The 20,408-nt window shown below is 45.2% G+C and overlaps 1 protein-coding gene across 6 annotated transcripts in view; it reads right to left on the minus strand.

The window, feature by feature from the left end:
- Window positions 1-870: 870 nt before the first annotated feature.
- Window positions 871-20,408, minus strand: part of Cbx5 (chromobox 5) — a 29,329-nt gene continuing 9,791 nt past the window's right edge. Inside the window, exons 1-6 of one of the 6 annotated variants that reach the window (XM_051160478.1) lie at window positions 15,636-15,846; window positions 15,395-15,494; window positions 13,709-13,876; window positions 6,560-6,746; window positions 2,462-2,562; window positions 871-1,039 (exon numbers count right to left, since the gene is read on the minus strand). In XM_051160478.1, coding sequence (XP_051016435.1) covers window positions 889-1,039; window positions 2,462-2,562; window positions 6,560-6,746; window positions 13,709-13,845 — 576 coding nt within the window. In that variant the 5' untranslated portion in view covers window positions 13,846-13,876; window positions 15,395-15,494; window positions 15,636-15,846 and the 3' untranslated portion in view covers window positions 871-888. The other 5 variants (XM_051160477.1, XM_051160479.1, XM_051160481.1 and 2 more) reach the window with 5 other exon arrangements.

Genomic DNA, 20,408 nt, shown 5'->3' on the forward strand with positions numbered 1-20,408 from the left:
CTTCTGCTTACAGACTCCACAGTCATCTTGTCACTTGTGACACACTGATGCCACCTTACAGAAGCAGATTCAGGAACTGTAGTAACAAGGCCAAATAAGAGTGCCTTGACAGACTTAAACACAATGTTTAACACCCGAGCATGGTGGCACACGCCTGTAATTCCAGCACTCAGAGGCAGAGGCAGGTGGATCTCTGTGAGTTCCAGGCCAGCCTGGTCTACAGAGTGAGTCCAGGACAGCCAAGGATACACAGAGAAACCCTGTCTCAAAACAACAACAAAAATACAAATGTAAAGTTTCAAGTCCTCAACAGGACAGAGCTGTTATGGGAGGACGTGAGGATGGACAAGGGTGGCCCAGAGGACCATACCAGGGACCCTGTATTCTCCTGGCAGAGCTAAACGAGATTGGGAAACACAATAGACAGGCTGCTGCTCTTGGCTTTCTATAAGATGAACAAACATCCTCTCTATGCCAGTATGTCAAAAAGCAAAGGCTAGATGGTTTACCAATATATTCCAGGAACAATCAAAAAACTGAAGGCATCATCACTGTAATAGAATCCCCCAGCCTAAAAAGCAACCGACCCTAAACGATCATGACCTCTAAGATGATTAAAAAGTTACAGGGGAGCAGAAGAAAAAGATCAGGGTAAAAGAGGGAACTGTGGGGATACACACAGCATGTAAATGCCTGATCAGAGTTACACTTAGGAACCAGATCATCGGTTATAGTACAAGAGAACCAATGCCAACATCTCTCCCATGGAGCACAGTGAGAAGCACATTTTTATGGGTGTGTTCAGGGTGGGAAGGGCGGGAGGAGGAGGAGGGAGGCAGGAAGTGAAGGGACTATACACAAAGAGAAACGACAGAGACCACCCCTCCCTTAGCTCTTGGCGCTTTCTTTCTCTTTGTTTTCAGCATCCTCTGGGTATGCATGCCACGTCAGTCTCTCCTCATAAAATGCTATCACAATCTGTGGACACTTCACATTAGCTTCTTTTGCAAGAACCAGGTCAGCTTCATCTGTGTCTTTCCTGGAAAGAAAGGATGTAGGACTTAGAGAAATCTGTCTGAATGTCATTACTTTATTTTAGCTGGCTTGATCTCCTCTGTACACTTTGATCTCAAAGTAGAAAAGATCTTTACAGGGCTGGAGATGTAACTCAGTGGTGGAGCCTCTGTATCTGATAATTAGCATCAACAAATAAGAAAGAAAGGGCTGAAGAGATGGCTGTTCTTGCAGAAGACCCAGGCTCAATTCCTAGCACCGACATGGCACTGCACAACTGCCTGTAATGTTAGCTCCAGGGGATCCACTGCCCTCTTCTAGCCTCTGCAGGCACTGCACACAGAAGATGCACATACACATATGCAGGCAAAGCACATACACAAAGAATAAAAGCAAATCTTAAAAGAAAAGGGAAGGAAAGGAAATTAGGGAGAGGGGAAGGGGCAGTCAGGAGTGGTGAGTCCATGCCTGTGACCCTGTGACTTCAGTCTCAGAGAGATGGAGACAGGACAGTGAATTCAGTACCCAGGACAACAGTTTACCCTTGTGGTGGTTTATTTATTTACTTTATGTACGCGAGTGCTCTATCTGCACTTACACCTGCAGGCCAGAAGAGGGCATTTGACCTGAGAGTTGTGAGCCACCACGTGGTTGCTGGGAATTGAACTCATGATCTTTGGAAAACAGTGTTCTTAACAGCTGAGCCATCTCTCCAGGCCCTTTGCAGTGGTTTAAACAGAAATGTACCCCACAGTCTTGGGCATCCAAACACTTGGTCCTCAGTTAGTGGCTGTTTAGGGAGGGTTTTGTGGTGTGTCATGGGGTTGGGGGAGGGGTGGCTAATGCTGAGAGAGAAAAAGCCTCACTTATTTTCAGTTTGTACTCTCTGTTTCAGCGTGAGCTACATGAGACCATGTCAGGAGAGGGAGGGGGAAAGGGAAGTACTCCATTTTCTTCTAGACGTCATTATCTCTGATAAAGACTTTTGTGCCTTATTTAGCATTAAGCTTGATGCCTTTTGTTAGACATCACTCAGGGACCCTGACTCAGTGATGTAAGTCACGTGCTCATGGTCTTCCCGTAAGTGACTCCGTTCTAGCGAACAGATGTGTAGGTCATGGTTATACATTTTTACCTCAATGCAGGTTGCCCTAATGCAATTAATACCAAAGCTTGAGAAATTCACAAAGCCATTCTAAGCCATATTCCTACTTAATACTGACACTGAAGTTGATTAAAAATGAAAATTAGGGAGCTGGGCGGTGGTGCAAGCCTGTAATCCCAGCACTCGGGAGGCAGAGGCAGATGGATCTCTGTGACTTCTAGGCTAGCCTGGTCTACAAAGTGAGTCCAGGACAGCCAGGGCTACACAGAGAGACCCTGTCTATATAACCCCTGCCCCAATTACATTTAGGAATTCTCAGTTTTACACTCTTTCTTCGCTCACCATTTCATTAAGAACATTAAGTCGCCACATGAATCTGTTGCACCGATGATCTTTTCTGGTTCCAGCCCTCTCTCGAAGCCACGGGCGATGTCATTGCCCTGCTATAAATAGAACAGGAGATCAAAGCCTATGGAGACTACCACTAAGACAAAACAAACCCAATACCCCACAGAAAACCAAAACCTGTTTCTCAGAACAAAAAATCATAGCCTTTGTTAACTTCACTTGATTCCACTTGTTATCAATTCAGAAAATTCTTAGAACTCAAGAAATGGAACACTGACTGATCTAGGTCAGCCAGTGACAGCTATGCAAAGAGATTTGTGCAACAAGACATAGTTGTCTTTCCTGCATTCCCTGAAAACAATTAGGGAGGGCCCACAGAGAGCTTGAGCAGCCTGGGACGCTCTAGAGCCTCACTTGGGCATTCCTCTAAGCCTGCTCAGCACAAGCTCATCTGCCTGCTATTGCTTCTGAGACACTGAACAAGCCCATCTTTACTCTCTTATCTTCAGATATACTTTCTCAGCCATACCCTTTTACACTTTTATCTTTTCTTTTCTTTCTCCCTTTTCTTTTTTGGAGAACAGAGTTTCTCTGTGTAGCCTCGGCTGTCCTGGACTCACTTTGTAGACCAGGCTGGCCTCGAAGTCACCTACCTATGCCTCCCTGTGCTGGGATTAAAGGTGTGGGCCACCATGCCCAAGTCTTAATTTATCTTAACAGTGGCCACTAGTTTTAATATTTCACAGTCATCTATATTTTGAAAAGCAGAGGTAAGAAGGATGCAAGACCAATACTCTAAAAAAGTCAAATTTTGAAGACCACAAAGACTAGTTTGCATGTAACTTGGGAGAGGAGCCTCTGATCTCCGCAGACACACTATTCACATTGATTGGGGCTGTGATCTCAAGCACCTGAGCTGACCACTCAGAGTGCTGGGACTTGGTCTCAGATAATCATGTAATGTACATACAGCAAAGGCTGGTCCAGGTGTGATGGCACCGAAAAGAACAAACTCTAATTTTATACACATCATAATTTTTCTAAAATTACAGGCAATAACACAAGCTCATCATTAGCAACAGAAAAATTGCCTTATGACTTAGCAAATGATCCAAATCTCAACCTCTCTCATCATCTCACCTCCTTTGAAAACAGCCCAGTGAGAGTCAGTGGACAAAGGAGCATGTAGGCCAGCTTGGAATCTGAGTTTGATGCCTGGGACTCACGTGGTAGGTGGGGAGTATTAACTCCCACATATTCCCTGGCCTACATAATCAAGCACATGACAACCCCCAAACAACGAACAAACAAATATTTTGAAATAAAAACCCAAAACTTGCACAGTCCTGGTAGTCCCCAAGGAGACCAGAACCCACATCAGGAAATAAATTCTAGCCATGGATCAATGGAAAGATACTGACTTTTTAAGACAGCCTCTTTGGGGCATTTAAGGGGACTAGGTTCCCAGATGCAAACACAGCTGTTCACAGCTGGAATGCTGGCATAGGCGCTGAGTCATACATCATCTCTGGCAGCTGGAAACAGTCTGCTACCCAGGGAGGGAAATGGGGGTAGGGTGGGAGATGGAAAAAGAATGTTCAAACTGCTGAAAGGAGCTGAGGCAAGAAAAACACTAAACTCATCCCAGGCAGTGATCTTAAATCAGACATAAAAAGGACTAAGAAATTTCTCCTGCAGTGGTCTAAAAAAAACCAGTCTCTCCCATACCCTGAAAACACATGACTGCTACCTATCACACCAGTTGTCTATTGACAGCTGCCAGTGTTGCTGAGAATGCTATCAGGGGCCCCAGACAAACGCTATGAGGTAAAGGATGTCTAGAGGTTGTTTTCAAGGTCAGCAGCTCCAGAGAAGCCCTCCCAAGTGGCCAGGGGCTCAAAGCCAGATCACTGCCTTTAAAAGAACAAAGACCCTAAGTTAAAGAAATGTCTACTCTCTCTCACAAATACATAGTTAAAGGTCTTTGGTGTGTTATTTGCTATTTTAATTTAATTAGAAGTGAAACAAATTACAAAAGCCAGAATACAAAGAGCTATCAGGAAACAAACAAACCAAAAAAAAAAAAAAAAGGGGGGGGGGGGGCCTACTACCAAGCCTAAAGATTTTACTTCAATTCCTCCGGAAAAATCTGGAAGAAGATAACTGACTTTTGCAAGTTGTTTTCTACCCTTCACACATGTGCAGTGCCATACATGCTCATACACATGCAAAAAACAAACAAACCAACCACATATTAAAATTTAAAAAGTTTCAGGCCAGCCAAGGCTACAAAGTGAGGCCCTATCTCAAAACAAACAAAGAAAACAAAATAAAACCCAAACCCTCAGCCAGCGCAAGCCTTTAATCTCAGCACTCAAGAGGCAGAGGCAGGCTGATCGCTGTGACTCCTGGAGGGAAACCAAACAAAACCAGAGGGATCTGGGGAAAGTAACTCCGGCCTGCCGTGGGAACAGTGGCAGGGTTCGCGCCAAATCCCGAAGCCACTTTCCTGTGAAGGCCATTGGACACAGAATCCGTGTGATGCTGTGCCCTTCTTGGATTTAAACTAATGAAAAGTAAATAAAAGTGGATTTGTGCTCTTGTGGAAAAAAAAAAAGAGTGAAAATATCCAGGTAAGGCGGCAGAAGTGAATGATCTACGCTAGCCAGAAACACATTGAGTTCAAAGTCAGTACAAGTTATAAAGCATGACTTTTGCCTCTGAGCAACAGAGAGGGCTAGGTATATAGTTCATTTGGCAAAATCTTGTCTAACATGCAGCAAGTCCTGAGGTCAGTCCCTAGCACAGCATAGAACAACATGAAACTATGCTTAGCACAGGACCACCATCTCAGCACCTGGGAATGTGAAGCGGGAGCAGCAGTTCAAGGTCATCCTCAGCTACATGCCAAATGTGAGACCAGACTCACACACATGGAACCGTCTCAAAACAACAAAAACTAAGAGAAAGGTAAATGTTATTGATGGGAAGACACACAGACCGCTGAGGCTCATTAGCCAACAAGCCTAAGTGAATCCACAAACAACTGAAGACAGACACCACATACCTATGAATATGTACACGTGTACCAGCATACCCCTGCTAACAAGTATATCAGCCATACACATAAACATATCACACAACACATAGGAAAGACAACAAGGAGCGAAGCAGTCAACATCAGCTCTGCTTTCTTTGAATGTTATTAGTGCGCACAGGTGGGCAGGTGCATATGGAGGGCTCAGGGGTCGGTTTTCTCCTTCTACACTAGGAGGGGTATGATTTGAATTCAGGTCTTCAGCTTTGGCAACAGGCACCTTTATCCTGAGCTAACTCCTTGGCTACTTTTCTTTCTTTAAGAAGCAGTGGCGCACGCCTTTAATCTCAGCACTCGGGAGGCAGAGGCTGGTGGATCGCTGTGAGTTCAAGACCAGCCTGGTCTACAGAGTGAGTCCAGGACAGACAAGGCTACACAGAGACCCTGTCTCAAAAAAACAAAAACAACAAAGAAAAAAAAAGTGTCTTCCTCAACTGGGTGTAGTGGCGCACACCTTTAATCTCAGCACTCGGGAGGCAGAGGCAAGTGGATCTCTGTGAGTTCGAGGCCAGCCTGGTCTACAAAAGGGAGTCCAGGACAGCCAAGGCTAAATAGGGAAACAGTGTCTCGAAAAACCAAAAATAAATAAATAAATAAAGGTGCCTTCATCTGGGTGCTAGAGTGTTGGCTCAGTGGCTGAGAGAGCTTGCTGCTCCTTAGAGGACCCGAGTCTGTTGCCAGCACTCACTTCAGGGAGCTCCCAACAGCTGTAACTCTAGTTGCAGGGACTCCAACACCTCCTGGGCTCCCTCAGGCAACCACACACAAGACACACGGCCACACACATTGCTATTCATGGAGGAGGCAGAGTGGACCGCACTTTACATTAGTTTTTAACACTTTAAACAGAATTAGTGCTACACCAGTTCTCACTCAGCCAGGAGTCGCTGCAGCTAATCACACTTCCCAAGAAGCTTTTGTCCAACCATACACCTCGAGGTGTAAATTCCATTCCGAACAGCAGAAGCGGACAGAGGAAGAAGGGAGGTGTTTACCTCTCTCTTTTTTTTAGATTTTATATCATCAGCACTGCTGGAGAAACTGGATTTCCTCTTGTTTCCTTCTGACTTCTCCCGTGGCTTGTTGTTTTCACCCTCCTTCATCTTCTTATACTTCTTCATAAACTCAGAAATTAGTTCAGGACAATCCAAGTTCTTCTCAGGTTCCCAGGTATTATGCTCCCTGGACAGGAACAACAAAGACAAAAGGTTGAGGGTGATGGCGCTCACCCTCCATCACTGCAGACCGGCTGGCAAGGCTGAGGGTGGTGGCGCTCACCCGCCATCACGGCAGAGCAGGCTGGCAAGGCTGAGGGTGGTGGCGCTCACCGGCCATCACGGCAGAGGGGGCTGACAGAGCTAACAAGCTACAGCCTCAGCCCCTTTCAATGCTAAAGTTGGGACATAGAAGCAAAGAGAGGAGACACAGCTCAGTAGTAAAGTACTAGCATATGTAACGCCAAAGGTTTGATCTCCAGCTCTGCAGAGAAAAAAAAAAAAAAAATCCCAACAAATTTGACCTTAGATTTTCACTGAAGCTTGTGGGGAAAAGTATGTTCACACAAAACCACATGAAGTGTTATTACAGCAGCAGGGTTATTTTAAAGGGCTAAGGATCAAACCCCAAACCAGGATTTTGCATTTGCTCCAGCACAGAGCTATACCCTTAGGCCTATAGCAACACCTGAGTAGCCAAAACCCCAGAACAACGCCGGACGCTCATCAACTGATAAAGAAAGAAGAGGTGCAAGTGTACAATGGAATGGCATTATGCAACAAAAAGAAACAAAACCCCAAAACAGTACACTGAGTTAAAAAAAGCAAACAAACACACATATGCTTTCTTTCTAATTCTATTTCTCTGACATGCCCTGGCAAGATATATTTTAGATTAGGCTCAAAAAATATTCTGAAATGGGAGTGTGGTAACAGTTTCACAACTCTATAAATACTGACCCAAACCAAACTGAGGCAGGCGTGGTAGTGCATGCTTTTAATCCCAGCACTGGGGAGGCAGAGGTAGAACTCAGGCTAGCCTGGTCTACAAAGTGAGTTCCAGAACAGTCAGAACAACACAAAGAAACCCTATCTCAAACAAACAAAACCCATCAAATCGTACAATTTCAGTGGGGCGGGCGGGCGGGAGCTGTCTTGGAACTTGCTCTGTAGACAAGGATGGCCTCAAACTCAAGAGATCCACCTGCTTCTGCCTCCCTACTCCTGGGACTAAGGTCATGTACCACCACTGCCTGGGGCAGGCAACTCTTTTTTTTTTTTTTTTTCAAATATTTATTTAATTTTAATTTTTATGTGCCTTAGTATAAGAGTGTCAGATCTTGGAGTTACAGACAGTTGTGAGCTGCCATGTGGGTGCTGGGAATTGAACCCGGGTCCTTTGGAAGAGCAGGCAGTGCTCTTAACCGCTGAGCCATCTCTCCAGCCCTGTGGGGTAGGTAACTTTTATGCCTGAAAGATTATACCTTAATAAGCCTGTTTTAAACTACCATTTTGGGGCTGGAGAGATGGCTCAGTGATTAAGGGCGCTGTAACTCTCACAGAGGACCTGAACCCCTGTAATTCCAGGGCCTCCACAGCTACCTGCACAACATTCACAGACCCACACAGACAGAGAGACACACGCACATAATTAAAAAACAAAACAAAACTATGAGGCAGTGTTGGCATACCCCTTTTATCCCAGCACTCAGCCTGCTCTACAGAGCCAGTGTCAGGGCAGCCAGGACCACAGAGAAACCCTACCTTGAAACAAACAAACAAAAAAATTTAATTAAATCTTTAAAAACAACAAAAACAAATCCAGTCTAGAAGCTGGGTATATAGCTCAGTGGTCAGAGTGCTTATTCAGACATAAGTAAGGTTCCATGGGTACAATAGCTTTTCTCCATCAAAAAAGTCCAAATTTAAATGCTTTATTAAGTGCCAAAAGAGTGTGACTTTAAACATAGTTGCCTGTATAAAAAGGATAATTTGGTAAGTCGAATATACCTCTAATTTTTCTTTTCTTTTTTTGAGAGGATTTCTCTATGTAGTCCTAGATATCCTAGAATTCACTATGTAGACCAGGCTGGCTTTGAACTAGAGATCTGCCTGCCTTTAGAGCGCTGAGATTGAAGGCGCACACCACCAGGCCTGGCTGTCATCTCCCTAATAAAGCTCAGGCCCAGCAGCCTCAGGGGTGGCACTGTCCGCAGTGGGTGGGGCTCCACTATAAATTCAGAGAGCCTCCTGCCTCCGCCTCCCAAGTGTCAGGATTAAAGTTGTGCACCACGATGCCCAGCAATACCTTTCCGTTGCTATTGTCCTGGATGTCACTTACACACTCCAGTAAGTAGGAGTTGGAGTACACTAATTCAAATGTGACAGACTCGAGTCTATTGTCACCAAGTTTTATGTGAAATCTGAAATATGACCTGACAAAACACAAAGCAGGAAGTCCTACAACATAGAAAGTAAGATTTTTGGGAAGAGGGTATCACGTAGACAAGGCTGGCCTCAAACTCTATGTAGTCAAGGCAACTTTGAACTGCCTATTCGCAGACCTCTCTCTCCCTCCAGAACACTGGGGTCACAAACACTTGCCACCACACCTTGTCCTTTACCCAGTGCTGTGTCCCATGCAAACACACACCAACTGAAACATATTCCCAGTCTTCTCTACAGATTTCTATTTATTCTATTTTATTTTGGTTTTCTCCTTTGACCCAGAGTCTCTGGCTGGCCTGGAACTTGCTAGGTAGATCAGGATGGCCTAACACGACAGTCTCTGCCTCTCAGAGTGCTAAGATTATTGGTGCGTGCCACCACACCCAGCCTCTCTCTGAGTTTAAAGACAATCTTACTGTGTAGCCTGGGCTGATCTTCAACTGTCTGAAATTCTCTTGCCTCAGCCTTCCAAGAACCTATATTACAGGAATGAACCAACATGCCTGTCTGAATTTTGATATTCTCAAAGCTGTCCTATGTATTTTTATAGCATGGATTTTAGAATATCAAAACTACAACAATCTTGTGGAATTAAAGCAAAAAAAAAAAAAAAAAAAGTACCTACAAAGAAAAAAGCTGTACTACCATCCCTTTCCCTGTTGGAGAGTAAGCACCAGGCTCTGGGTTGTTTTGTTTATAACCTGCAATTATCTTGAGCAGGGAGCTGTTGAAATTAAATCTAGGGTCTTATGGCCAACTAGTACAGGCTTGTGACGTTCCACAGGGAAACGAAGACTCCATTGTGTGATATTTTGGATTAAGAATCTGTGGCATGGGGCTGGAGAGATGGCTCAGAGGTTAAGAGCACTGACTGCTCTTTGAGAGGTCATGAGTTCAATTCCCAGCAACCACATGGTGGCTCCAACCATCTATAATGAGATCTGATGCCCTCTTCTGGCATGAAGGTGTACATGCAGGCAGAGCACTGTATATGTAATAATAATAAATAAATAAATTAAAAAAAGAAAAAGAAAAGAATCTGTGGCACACCAGGCATGGTGGGGCACGCCTTTAATCCCAGCACTTGGAGGCAGAGGCAGGAGGATCACCGTGAGTTCGAGGCCAGCCTACTCTACCGAGAGTGTCCAGGACAGCCAAGGTTACACAGAGAAACCCTGTCTCGAAAAACCAGAAAGAAAGAAGAAAAAAAAAAAAAAAAAAAAAGAAAAGAAAAAAAAGAATCTGCGGCCGAGAATCTTCTGGGGAGTATTTCCTCAGGGTCAGCATATAGAAGCTATGTTTCAGTCAGTAGGGGTCCACGGCTCCCCCTCAAGCTTGCAGAAATGGGCTAAACATGCAAGTCTCCCACACTGTACTGGTTTTGAAGGTATTAATAAATCTCTCGGGAAGAACAATCAAGGCCTGGTACCAAGAGGCAGGGCTAGTCAAGGACACACAGAAAAAGAAAAAAAATTTTTTTCTGGGTGTAGCGGCAAACACCTTTAATCCCAGCACTCTGGAGGTAGAGGCAGGCAGGTCTTTGTGAGTTCGAAACTAGCTTGGTCTACATAGTGATTTCCAGGACAGCCAGAGCTACATAGTCAGTCCCTGTCTCAAGGGGGGAAAAAGATTATTTTACTGTATTGTGGAAATGTGTCTGTGTAATGGAGGAAGCTATACTAGGGCATTAGACTCCCTGGAACTGGAGACACAGGAGCCTAACTAGGGTCCTGTCAAAGAGCAGGAAGTACTGCTGACTGCGGAGCCCTGTCTCCCGTCTCCATCCCATTCACTTATGACAATGCCTAATCCATCAACCTCAACTTTGCCTTTCACCTCCGTATCTATGTTAAGTACCAAAAGCTCAGTTTTAAGCATCTTTCAGTCTAAGGTCAACCTGAATTCTTCACGTATTGCTTAAGCTCTTGTTTGAGGGCTTTCCTGTCTCTCGCTCACTTCAGTGGTTTTCACACTTGGTGAGTAGCGCCATCATTCCTCTTTAGAAGGATGAAGCCACGCTTGGGATATAGCCAGCTAGGAAGAGCTCTTGCCTAGACACACAAAGTGCTACAAAACCCAATGTGGAGGCCCAGAATACAGCACTTGGGAAACAGAAACATGAAGATGAGAATTTCAAGGTTATCTTAGGCTACATAGTATGTTCTAGGCCAGCCTGGGCTAAGTTCAATGGATGCTAAGTGTCCTGTAATGCATGAATTAGCTTACCTAAAATGTCCAGTGTTCCACTTGAGTAATGGTAAATCCTGACTAGGTCCTCAAGGGCCCGACTCTTAAAGCCATTGGCAAAATATTAACTCTTTGAACAAATTTACTTTTACCCTTTGTTTCTGTTGCGTTTGATTTCTATGTTTGCTTTGTGTAGTAGAGACAAGACCCAACACCTCACGTACGCTCGGCAAACACTACTGCTCAGCTGTGTAGCTCCTGCCTAAGCCTATACTTGAGAGCTGGGATGTCAGGCTGGGGAAACGGCTCAGTAGGTGAATATTCTTGCTGTCTGAACCTGAAGACCTGAGTTCAGTCCCCAAGCTCACACCTGGATGCCCTGGTGTTCCTACTGTAAGTTGTGGCTCAGGCTATAGGCCAGCTCCAGGCACACAACCAAAGCAAGAGAGCTTGACTTATACAAGGTGAAAGTGGGCCAGACCTGGTGCCCCAGCAGAGGCAGGTAGATCGCTGTGAGTTCCAGGTTAGCTTGGTCTACAAATCGAGTCCAGGGCAGCCAAGGCTATACAGAGAAACCCTGCCTTGGGGAGGAAAAAAAAAGGTGAAAGTGGCCTGCCTCTTAGAATAAAAATTACTAATAAGCCGGTGTGTGGCACACCCCTTCAGCCTGGTCTACAACGCAAGTCCAGGACAGCCAAGAGAAACCCTGTCTTGAAAAAACAAAACACACACACACACACACAAATAACAAAGAAAAAGATAGTTATATTGAAATGTTAGTTATAAACTCGGCACACCTTAATCTCAGTCCTAGCCTGGAACTCAGAGCTCTAGCTGCCTCTGAGAGAGCTAGGACTGAAGGACTGGCTTCTTCTATTAAATCTTAGCTGCTGCATGTGAGTGCTGGAGCTTTTGGTCCCTTCTTTACTGCTATGTACGCTTGGCTAGTTGCCCCTCAGGCTCCCGGGGTTCTCCTGTCTGTCTCCATCTTCACTGCGGGGAGAGATGTGCCTGGCTTTACATGGGCTCTAGTGATGCCAAACTCGAATGCTCACACTTTGCACGGCAAGTGGCCGACCTATGCCCACTGAGACCTTGAAGTCCTGTCTCATCCCTGGTTTTGTTGTGTCTTCTTTCCCTGGCATACCTGAGAGTCAACTCAGGACCCAGAGCATGCTGGGTGGAAGGGCTCTGCTACCCGGCTACACCCCCCTCTTCGGCCTCTTTTACTAAGGGGAAGGTCATGCAATTAGCCAATGTGCCCGAGAAATGGCTCAGCACTAAGAGCACGGCTCTCCCAGAACTATGGTCTGATTCCTCCACTCACACAGCAGCGCACAGCCACCTGTAACACGCTGTCTAACTAACCCGATGCCCTTTTCTAGACTGAGGGCACCAGACAACACACATGTAGCACAGGCAATATATACAGGCAAAACACTCATACACAAAATAATAATAATAAAAAAATGTAGCTGGGTGTGGTGGTACAGTCTTTAATGCCAGCACTTGGCAGGCAGAGGGAGGCAGACTCATCTCTAGGCCAGCCTGTCTACTGAGGGAGTTCCAGGACAACTAAGACTACACAAAGAATACCTGTCTCAAAAAAAGAAGAAGAAAGAATTTAAATAATAATAATAATAAATCACACATCATTCACCTGTATCTTTTTTAATATTTAATTGTTTCAATGTGCATTGGTGTTTTGCCTGTATGTATGTCTGTGTGAGGGTCAGATCTTGGGAGTTACAGTTGTGAGCTGTCATGTGGGTGCTGGGAATTGAACCCCAGTCCTACTGAGGAGCAGTCAGTGCTCTTAACCACTGAATCATCTCTCCAGGCCCAAAGGATTGTTTTTTAAAGATTTATTTATTTATTTACTTACTTATTTATTTATTTAGTGTATGCATGCCCTATCTGCATGTACACCTCCACCTGTATCTTAAGGGATAGAACAAGAATCTGGTCCCAGAACATCTGGCTCCCAAATCCTTAAACTACCCTTCAAAAGTAAGATCATTAAAAAATCAGCTCCAAGCTGGGCAGTGGTGATCATGACTTTAATCCTAGCACTCAGGAGGCAGAAGCAGGTAGATCTCCCTGAGTCTGAAGCCAGCCTGGTCTACAAAGCAAGTCCAGGACAGCCAGGGCTACACAGGGAAACCCTGTCTTAAAAAACAAAAATCAGTGGCTGGAGAGATAGCTCAGAGATTAAGGGCACTGACTGCTCTTCCACAGGTCACCAGTTCAATTCCCAGCAACCATCTATAATGTAATCTGATGCCCTCTTCTGGCCTGCAGGTGTACATGCAGGCAGAACACAATATACATAATAACAATAAATAAATCTTTAAACAAACAAAACCATCATCTCCATGATAGGGAGACTAAGTAGTCTGCTGCCTCCCTTGATTCTCATCAGAGTGTGAAAAACACGGACAGTGGCTCATGGGCAAGTAAACCAGGTTTTTGTATCTCTACAGAGTCCTAAAGACTGAAAAAGGAAGCACTTACTCAGAAAAGCCTTTCCACTTCAGCAGATACTCCACTTGCCCCTTGACCATGCGCCTATCCAGCACCTTCTCCACCACGTACTCCTCCTCATCCTCTGAGGAAGAGCTGTCGGCTGTCCTCTTGGTTTTCTTTCCCATGTCCGCCTGAAGGAGTCTGGCCACCAGGTTCCTGAAACAGGGAAAGACAACACGGTTACAATCCACCCGAGGGTTAAAGTCGTCACTTCTGGATGGAATGGAGGGGACATCAGTGAGCTTCTCTTTGGTCTACAACTATTCTAGGACAGGGCTACAAATTTAAAACAGTCAATCCAAACAAATTAATAAAATGGGTCAATCTACATTTCCCTAACAGTAACTTCTCTTCAGCTGAAGAAATTTAAAATTGTTAGCTAGAACAACTGTTTAACTCTTTAATTTTATATTCCAAAAAAAGTAAACAGCATGGAGAGTTATTCCTTAGCATTTCTGTATCTACTTGTGAGCCAGCTCAAAGAGAAATGTGGAAAACGTTCAGTTAAAGGAAGCAAGACAGAATACAAATATTTTCCTCCAAGGTGAATAAAGCTCTTTATAAAAATGGAAAAAAAAAAAAAAGAGAGAGAGAGAGAGAGAACCTTTCTTAGCAACACACACACACACACACACACACACACACGAACGACACCTACATGGCTGTCTCTCACCACATTTCCAGCGACTTGGTACATTTCCCTTAAACAATTTGAGCCTGTCCCTTCAGAGTATCCATCAGCACACAAAAGCAAGGCTGACAGCTCAAACACAGTAAGCCTCCTTTTTAGCAAGCTCATTTGGGGATAGAAGGGAAGAGAGGCAGAGGGGAAAAAAAAAATCAAAATTCGTCACTGGACTGGCCCATAATTCCCAGGGCTCAGCTAACCCAAATAGTTATGGAGGTACCTCCGCTCTTAACTGAAGTTGATTTGGGGCCAAAGGAAGAGGAGGGGGAGCAAGTCTGGCCACAGACTGCATCAACATGAAACCTCCTCAGAACACAGGAGACTATTCATCCACCCCAGGAACCGAGCAAGGCAGCACAAATGGAAACTGAGTTAAGCTCAGAAATATGCATGTCAGGGGTGCTCAAGAGAGAACCTAGTCTAAAATCCACATGGTTGCTACCAAATGGTTCCAAAGGAATTCTTCCTTAACAGCGTTAGAGGGGACCCGGTCTGGACAGCCAGACAGCAGGGAGTGATCCTTTAGCTGACTCCATTGTTATTTTACTATAATCTCTAAACATGTTTTCCAGAACATTCCCATCTTGGCCATAAGGCCAACCTCAGGAGTAAAACGGGCCACTAATATCAGAATTCTGCTCAAGTCAAAGGAGCAGAAGTTGTATTCACCGCTTTATTTCCAATTAGTAATTTTTTGAAAATCACTCCAGGAATATGATGTTGAAAACCCTACCTACAGAACTTATGAGTATGCCCGCCTTAAAAACCACTTGCATTAATTTCTGACCTATAATAACTTTATTTGAGAAAGAAGGCACCGGGGGAATGTAGGTAAAGGGTTTTAAAATAATCTTTCCATGAATTTAGAAGACTCCTAGACATCAAAAATATATAAGGTTTATTTCAAATAAACACAGCCTCCGTCCTCACCACAGACAGGAAATGTCATAGTCCAGGGAGAGTACCCCGCCCCCACCCCCACTCACCTTGGAATTTCCGGGAGATGAGCAGATTAGGTCAGAGCGCTGGGTTAAAACCAGCCCCATGTTGGAAGCATGCAGTTTAGCATTGTGGTTATGGCTTTCCCTGCCTCACCAGGGGGAAAAAAAAAAAAGGATTTACATATGTGTTCTTCAGTTTGAGGGAGGGAATTTTTTTTTTCTTTATACCTTCATGCTGAAGAGAAGCCCTCAAAGTAGATCAATATGGGTTCCTTCCTTTACCTACCGGATCGCCCCAGTTCGTTCTTTCCCTCTGGGCTAACAGGAGGGGCCTCCCCTCCCAGGTCTGGGGCTTGGCGGGCTGGCAGCTCCCCCGCCCCCACCCAGCTGCCTGGGCGCCACTGCGCAGCTGTCCCAGTCCGTTGCCATGGCAACTGGCAGCCGTACTAGACTGAGGAAGAGAGGCAAACGGAAAAAGTTAAAAGGCTTAACTTTCTTTTTCATTGCAGACTGGGTGGAGAAGTTGGACGGCACCTCCCTTGGCCTCGAGGCTAAGGTTTTCAGAGTGCGGGGAGTTAGTTCTTTGGTTTAAGGTTCAGAATTCAGGCTTACCCCTCCCAAAACTCTGTGAATCGATAACATTTTAGGACCACCTAACAGGATTACAGCTCACGGGAAGAGGGGGAGGGGCAAGAGTAGGTCTTTCTACCACAGACAGGACAAACCATCCTTAATCTAAAACAACTTGGGACAAAGACTTTTCCACCCACTGTCACTGCACAGTTAACTAAAATTGCTTGAGGGAAAGAAGTAACCGGAAAGCGAGCGGGGTGTATTTGATGATACTATGTAACTTCTCTTGTTTGAGAGAATTACAAGATATAACTAGAACCCAAAGACTTGAAACACAGATGAGGGGAAAGCTTTGTGACTGGGGAACTGCTACCAGAACCCATGGCCTTAAACAGACTGGGCTACATCCCTGTTCCACAAAAGAACCATGCAACTGAATTTACAGGTAGGAAAAACTAGTCCCTTAGTTTAAAAAAAAGGGGAGGAGGGCAATTTGGCCACTGCCATTATGGTTACATTTAAGTACTTTGCTAGTTATTCTTGTAATGCTATAAGCAGACTTTAGCGATTATTAGCCTCTGATGAAACAGTGGTGCACAGCCCTTCACATTAATAGTCCCTAATTAGGCTAAAGGAATGGAGGCCACAGTAAAACAGCAGAAGAGCAGGAATTCAAGGTCATGCAAAACTACATAGCCAGTTTCACAGCCACTCTAGGAAAGAAAGAAAACCAGACCATAACATATACAATGTCCGTTCACTTGGCTCTTAAAAAAAAATTTTTTTTTTTTTACCCAGGTGGTGGTGGTGCACGCCTTTAATCCCAGGAGAGGCAGGTGGATCGCAGTGAGGTCTACAAAGTGAGTCCAGGACAGCCAAGGCTAACACAGAGAGACCCTGTCTCAAAAAACAAAACAAAAATTTAGAATTCCAAAATCAAAATTGTTTTGCACATAAGAATTTAAACTTTACTGTAGTATCGTGCTTTAATCCTAGAGTTCAAGGCCAGCCTGGTCCACAAAGCAAGTCCAGGACAGCCAGGGTTGTTACACAAAGAAACCCTGTCTCAAAAAGCGAAACCAAAAAGTAAGAACTCCACAGGCTAAGAGATGAGTACCTCAAGATACGAACACCTCCAGCTTGCAGAGGAGCAGGGCTCAGTTCCCAGCACCCACAGGTGGCTCCCCTAATTCCAATCCCGTGTGGTCTCACAGCTTCTTCCAGCCTCTGAGGACAACAGACATATATGTAGTACACAGACATACAAGCAAATACTCACATACATAATTGTTTTTAGTTTTTCTTTTCCTTTTTTTTTTTTTTTTAAAGATTTTATTTATTATTTATACAGTACTCTGCCCCCATGTGTGCCTGCCCGCCAGAAGAGGGCACCAGATCTCATTATAGATGGTTGTGAGCCACCATGTGGTTGCTGGGAATTGAACTCAGGACCTCTGGAAGAGCAGTCAGTGCTCTTAACCTCTGAGCCATCTTTCCAGCCCCTTTTTTCTTTTTCTTTTCTTTTTTTGGTTTTTTCGAAACAGGGTTTCTCTGTGTAGCCTTGGCTGTCCTGGACTCGCTTTGTAGACCAGGCTGGCCTCGAACTCACAGGGATCCACCTGCCTCTGCCTCCCTGAGTGCTGGGATTAAAGGCGTGCACTGCCACCACCGCCACTGCCACCACCGCCGCCGCCACCACTACCACCACCGGGTTCCACATCTTTCTCTTAACCTTTGTAATTAAAGAATATGAAAATATCAAAATACAGTCAAGGTAGTAACTTGCCAGGAATAAGCTTTACGTCAACCCTCAGCCTCACTGAGACAGAACAGCTGAGAGCAGCAGCAATGCGGGAATTCCCACACTGGAGAGGCAGAAGCAGGGCCAGGGGGCTCACTGTTAAAAGCCAACCTGGTTTACACAGTGACTTCCAGCCAGAGCTACATAGCAAGAAAAAAAAGCCACGGCTGTATAGAACCTCAGTAATGAGCACCGGCTGCTCTCTCAGAGATCGGGTGAGTCACAGCACCCACATGGTGGCCTTACATGGTCTGTGACTCCAATCCCAGGGGATTTGACACCCTCTTTTGACCTCTGCTAGCACAAGGCACACGCGGTGCACAGGCATACACAAATAAATAAATCTCAAAAGATAAAACTTAGAGAGGTCCCCACGGCTACCCACTGGGGAAACAGTTGGGTTTATGTACAAAGAGCTTCATCACAGGAACCGTCAGGAGGCCTCAGCTGCTTCCCCAGCCTGATCCCTGGGCCCCACTCATCGACGCTACAAAGTTGTCTTCTGGCCTCTACACACTTGCCATGGTGTGCACACCCTGCTACACACTGTGTGCGTGTGCACACATGTGTGCGTGCGCAACAACAAAAGACAAAATGCTCTCGTTATCTGCCTTTTCCCGCATAAAAGACTCAGCTCTACCAACCCTGCTCATCTGTAGGAGCAGCCTGAAGGGCACAGGAGCCAAGGCCCCTTTCTCTATGGGAAATGGGTTTTGTAACAGCTGACAAATCAAATTGGGCCTGGTGCCAGGAGTCAGAGTCCAACCGTAATATTCTTTAAAGAATGGCATGCAGCTGTCTTGTAAATCCCCTGGACAGTCAAAGACAGAAGCTGGCAAGGATGACGACACGGTTCTGATGGAGCGTGTCTTACCTTAACCTTGAAGTTCCAGATCTGCTCAGGAGCAGCAGTAAGAAATGAGAAATGCACCCAGACCAGGGAGGGGACATAAGTCTCTTTTAGACAGTGCAGCACAGTGTATTCAGGTCAAATGAAACACAAACGAAGACAGGCAATTTAAGGCTAGTGCCTGGACCAGATAAAGCGTCAACACGGGTAGTCCTCGCTGAGCCTGGACACGAGGAACATTCTGGCATGAGGAAGGCGATGCAGCCAGCAGGGTGACGGGGAGATGAAGGCCGAGGAAGAGCAGCCTGATCCTTGTAGAATCTTCATGGGAGGGCAGGGAACCACGCAGGTGTCTAGAGAGCTTTTTCAAGTAAAACATCTACTCTTTCCTAAACACTGATCTCTAGTAAACGGAGCATACACCACAGATTGCAGCAATAGAGCCCATAGGGCTAAGAAAAAAGCAGTACCAATGGACATTCCAATGAGGAACATAAGACAAATTCACTTTCTGGGCTCCTCAGCCAGGGACGTGGACAAAAGTCAGTCTTTGTGCTCAGAGTCAAAAGCACATTCCAAACCCCTGACAAGGGGGGGGGGGGGCTCCGCGGTCGCAAGAGAGGGAATGCTAGAAGCGGTGGGCATACCTTTAACCCAGCCCTCAGAAGCAGGTGGATCTCCATAGAGTTTGAGGTCAGACTGGTCTACAGAGAGTTCAGGACAGACACGAAGAAACCCTGTCTTGAAAAACAACAAAAGAAGGGACAAAATTCTACGCATTTTAGAGTAAACCCCACTGGTTCCTATCAATCAGAACAATAGTTGTAATGGCAAACCGTTGCCAATAAGCAATCACTGAACAGTAACACCCGCGACCTCCCTGACATCTGAGGCTGCTCCAACCTTGCCGGTCTGCGGCTACTTTTAAATGCAAGTCGTCCTGGCTTTCCTTTTCTTTTCTTTCTTTCTTTTTTTTTTTTTTTTTTGGTTTTTCGAGACAGGGTTTCTCTGTGTAACCTTGGCTGTCCTAGACTCACTTTGTAGATCAGGCCTGCCTCTGCCTCTCAAGTGGGATTAAAGGCGTGCACCACCACCGCCTGGCGTCCTGGCTTTTCTTAAAGGATCGTGGTATAACATGCACATATTTTTCATTACCAATTAAGGAAATTTTTTTGTTTGGTTTTTGTTTTTGTTTTTCAAGACAGAGTCTCTCTGTGTAGCCTTGGCTCAATTAATAAAACATTTTAAAAAGCAATATGGACTACAACTAACTGATGAATTGCTTCACTGAATTACCACACTATTTGGAAGTGGTATCCAGATGCTTTTGGATCACAATAAGAATTCTAGGGGGCTGGAGAGATGGCTCGATGGTTAAGAAAACTGCCTGCCCTTCCCAAAGTCCTGAGTTCAATTCCTAGCAACCATATGGTGGCTCTCAATCATCTATAATGTAATCTGATGCCCTCTTCTGGCCTGCAGGTGTACATGCAGACAGAACACTGAATACATAATAATAAATAAATCTTAAAAAAAAAAAAAAAATTGTAAACCAGCCAGGCATGATGGTGCACACCTTCTATCCCAGCACTCGGGAGGCAGAGGCAGGTGACCCTCCGAAAACTCAAGGCCAGCCTGGTTTACAAAGCTACTTCCAGGAGCCGGGCGTGATGGGGCACGCCTTTAATCCCAGCACTCGGGAGGCAGAGGCAGGTGGGTCACTGTGAGTTCAAGGCCACCCTGGTCTACAAAGTTAGTCTAGGACAGCCACAGCTACACAGAGAAACCCTGTCTCGAAAAAACCGAAAACAAACAAACAAAAGCTACTTCCAGGT

Source organism: Acomys russatus, chromosome 17, assembly GCF_903995435.1.
Source record: "Acomys russatus chromosome 17, mAcoRus1.1, whole genome shotgun sequence".
In the NCBI taxonomy this organism is placed as follows: Eukaryota; Metazoa; Chordata; class Mammalia; order Rodentia; family Muridae; genus Acomys; species Acomys russatus.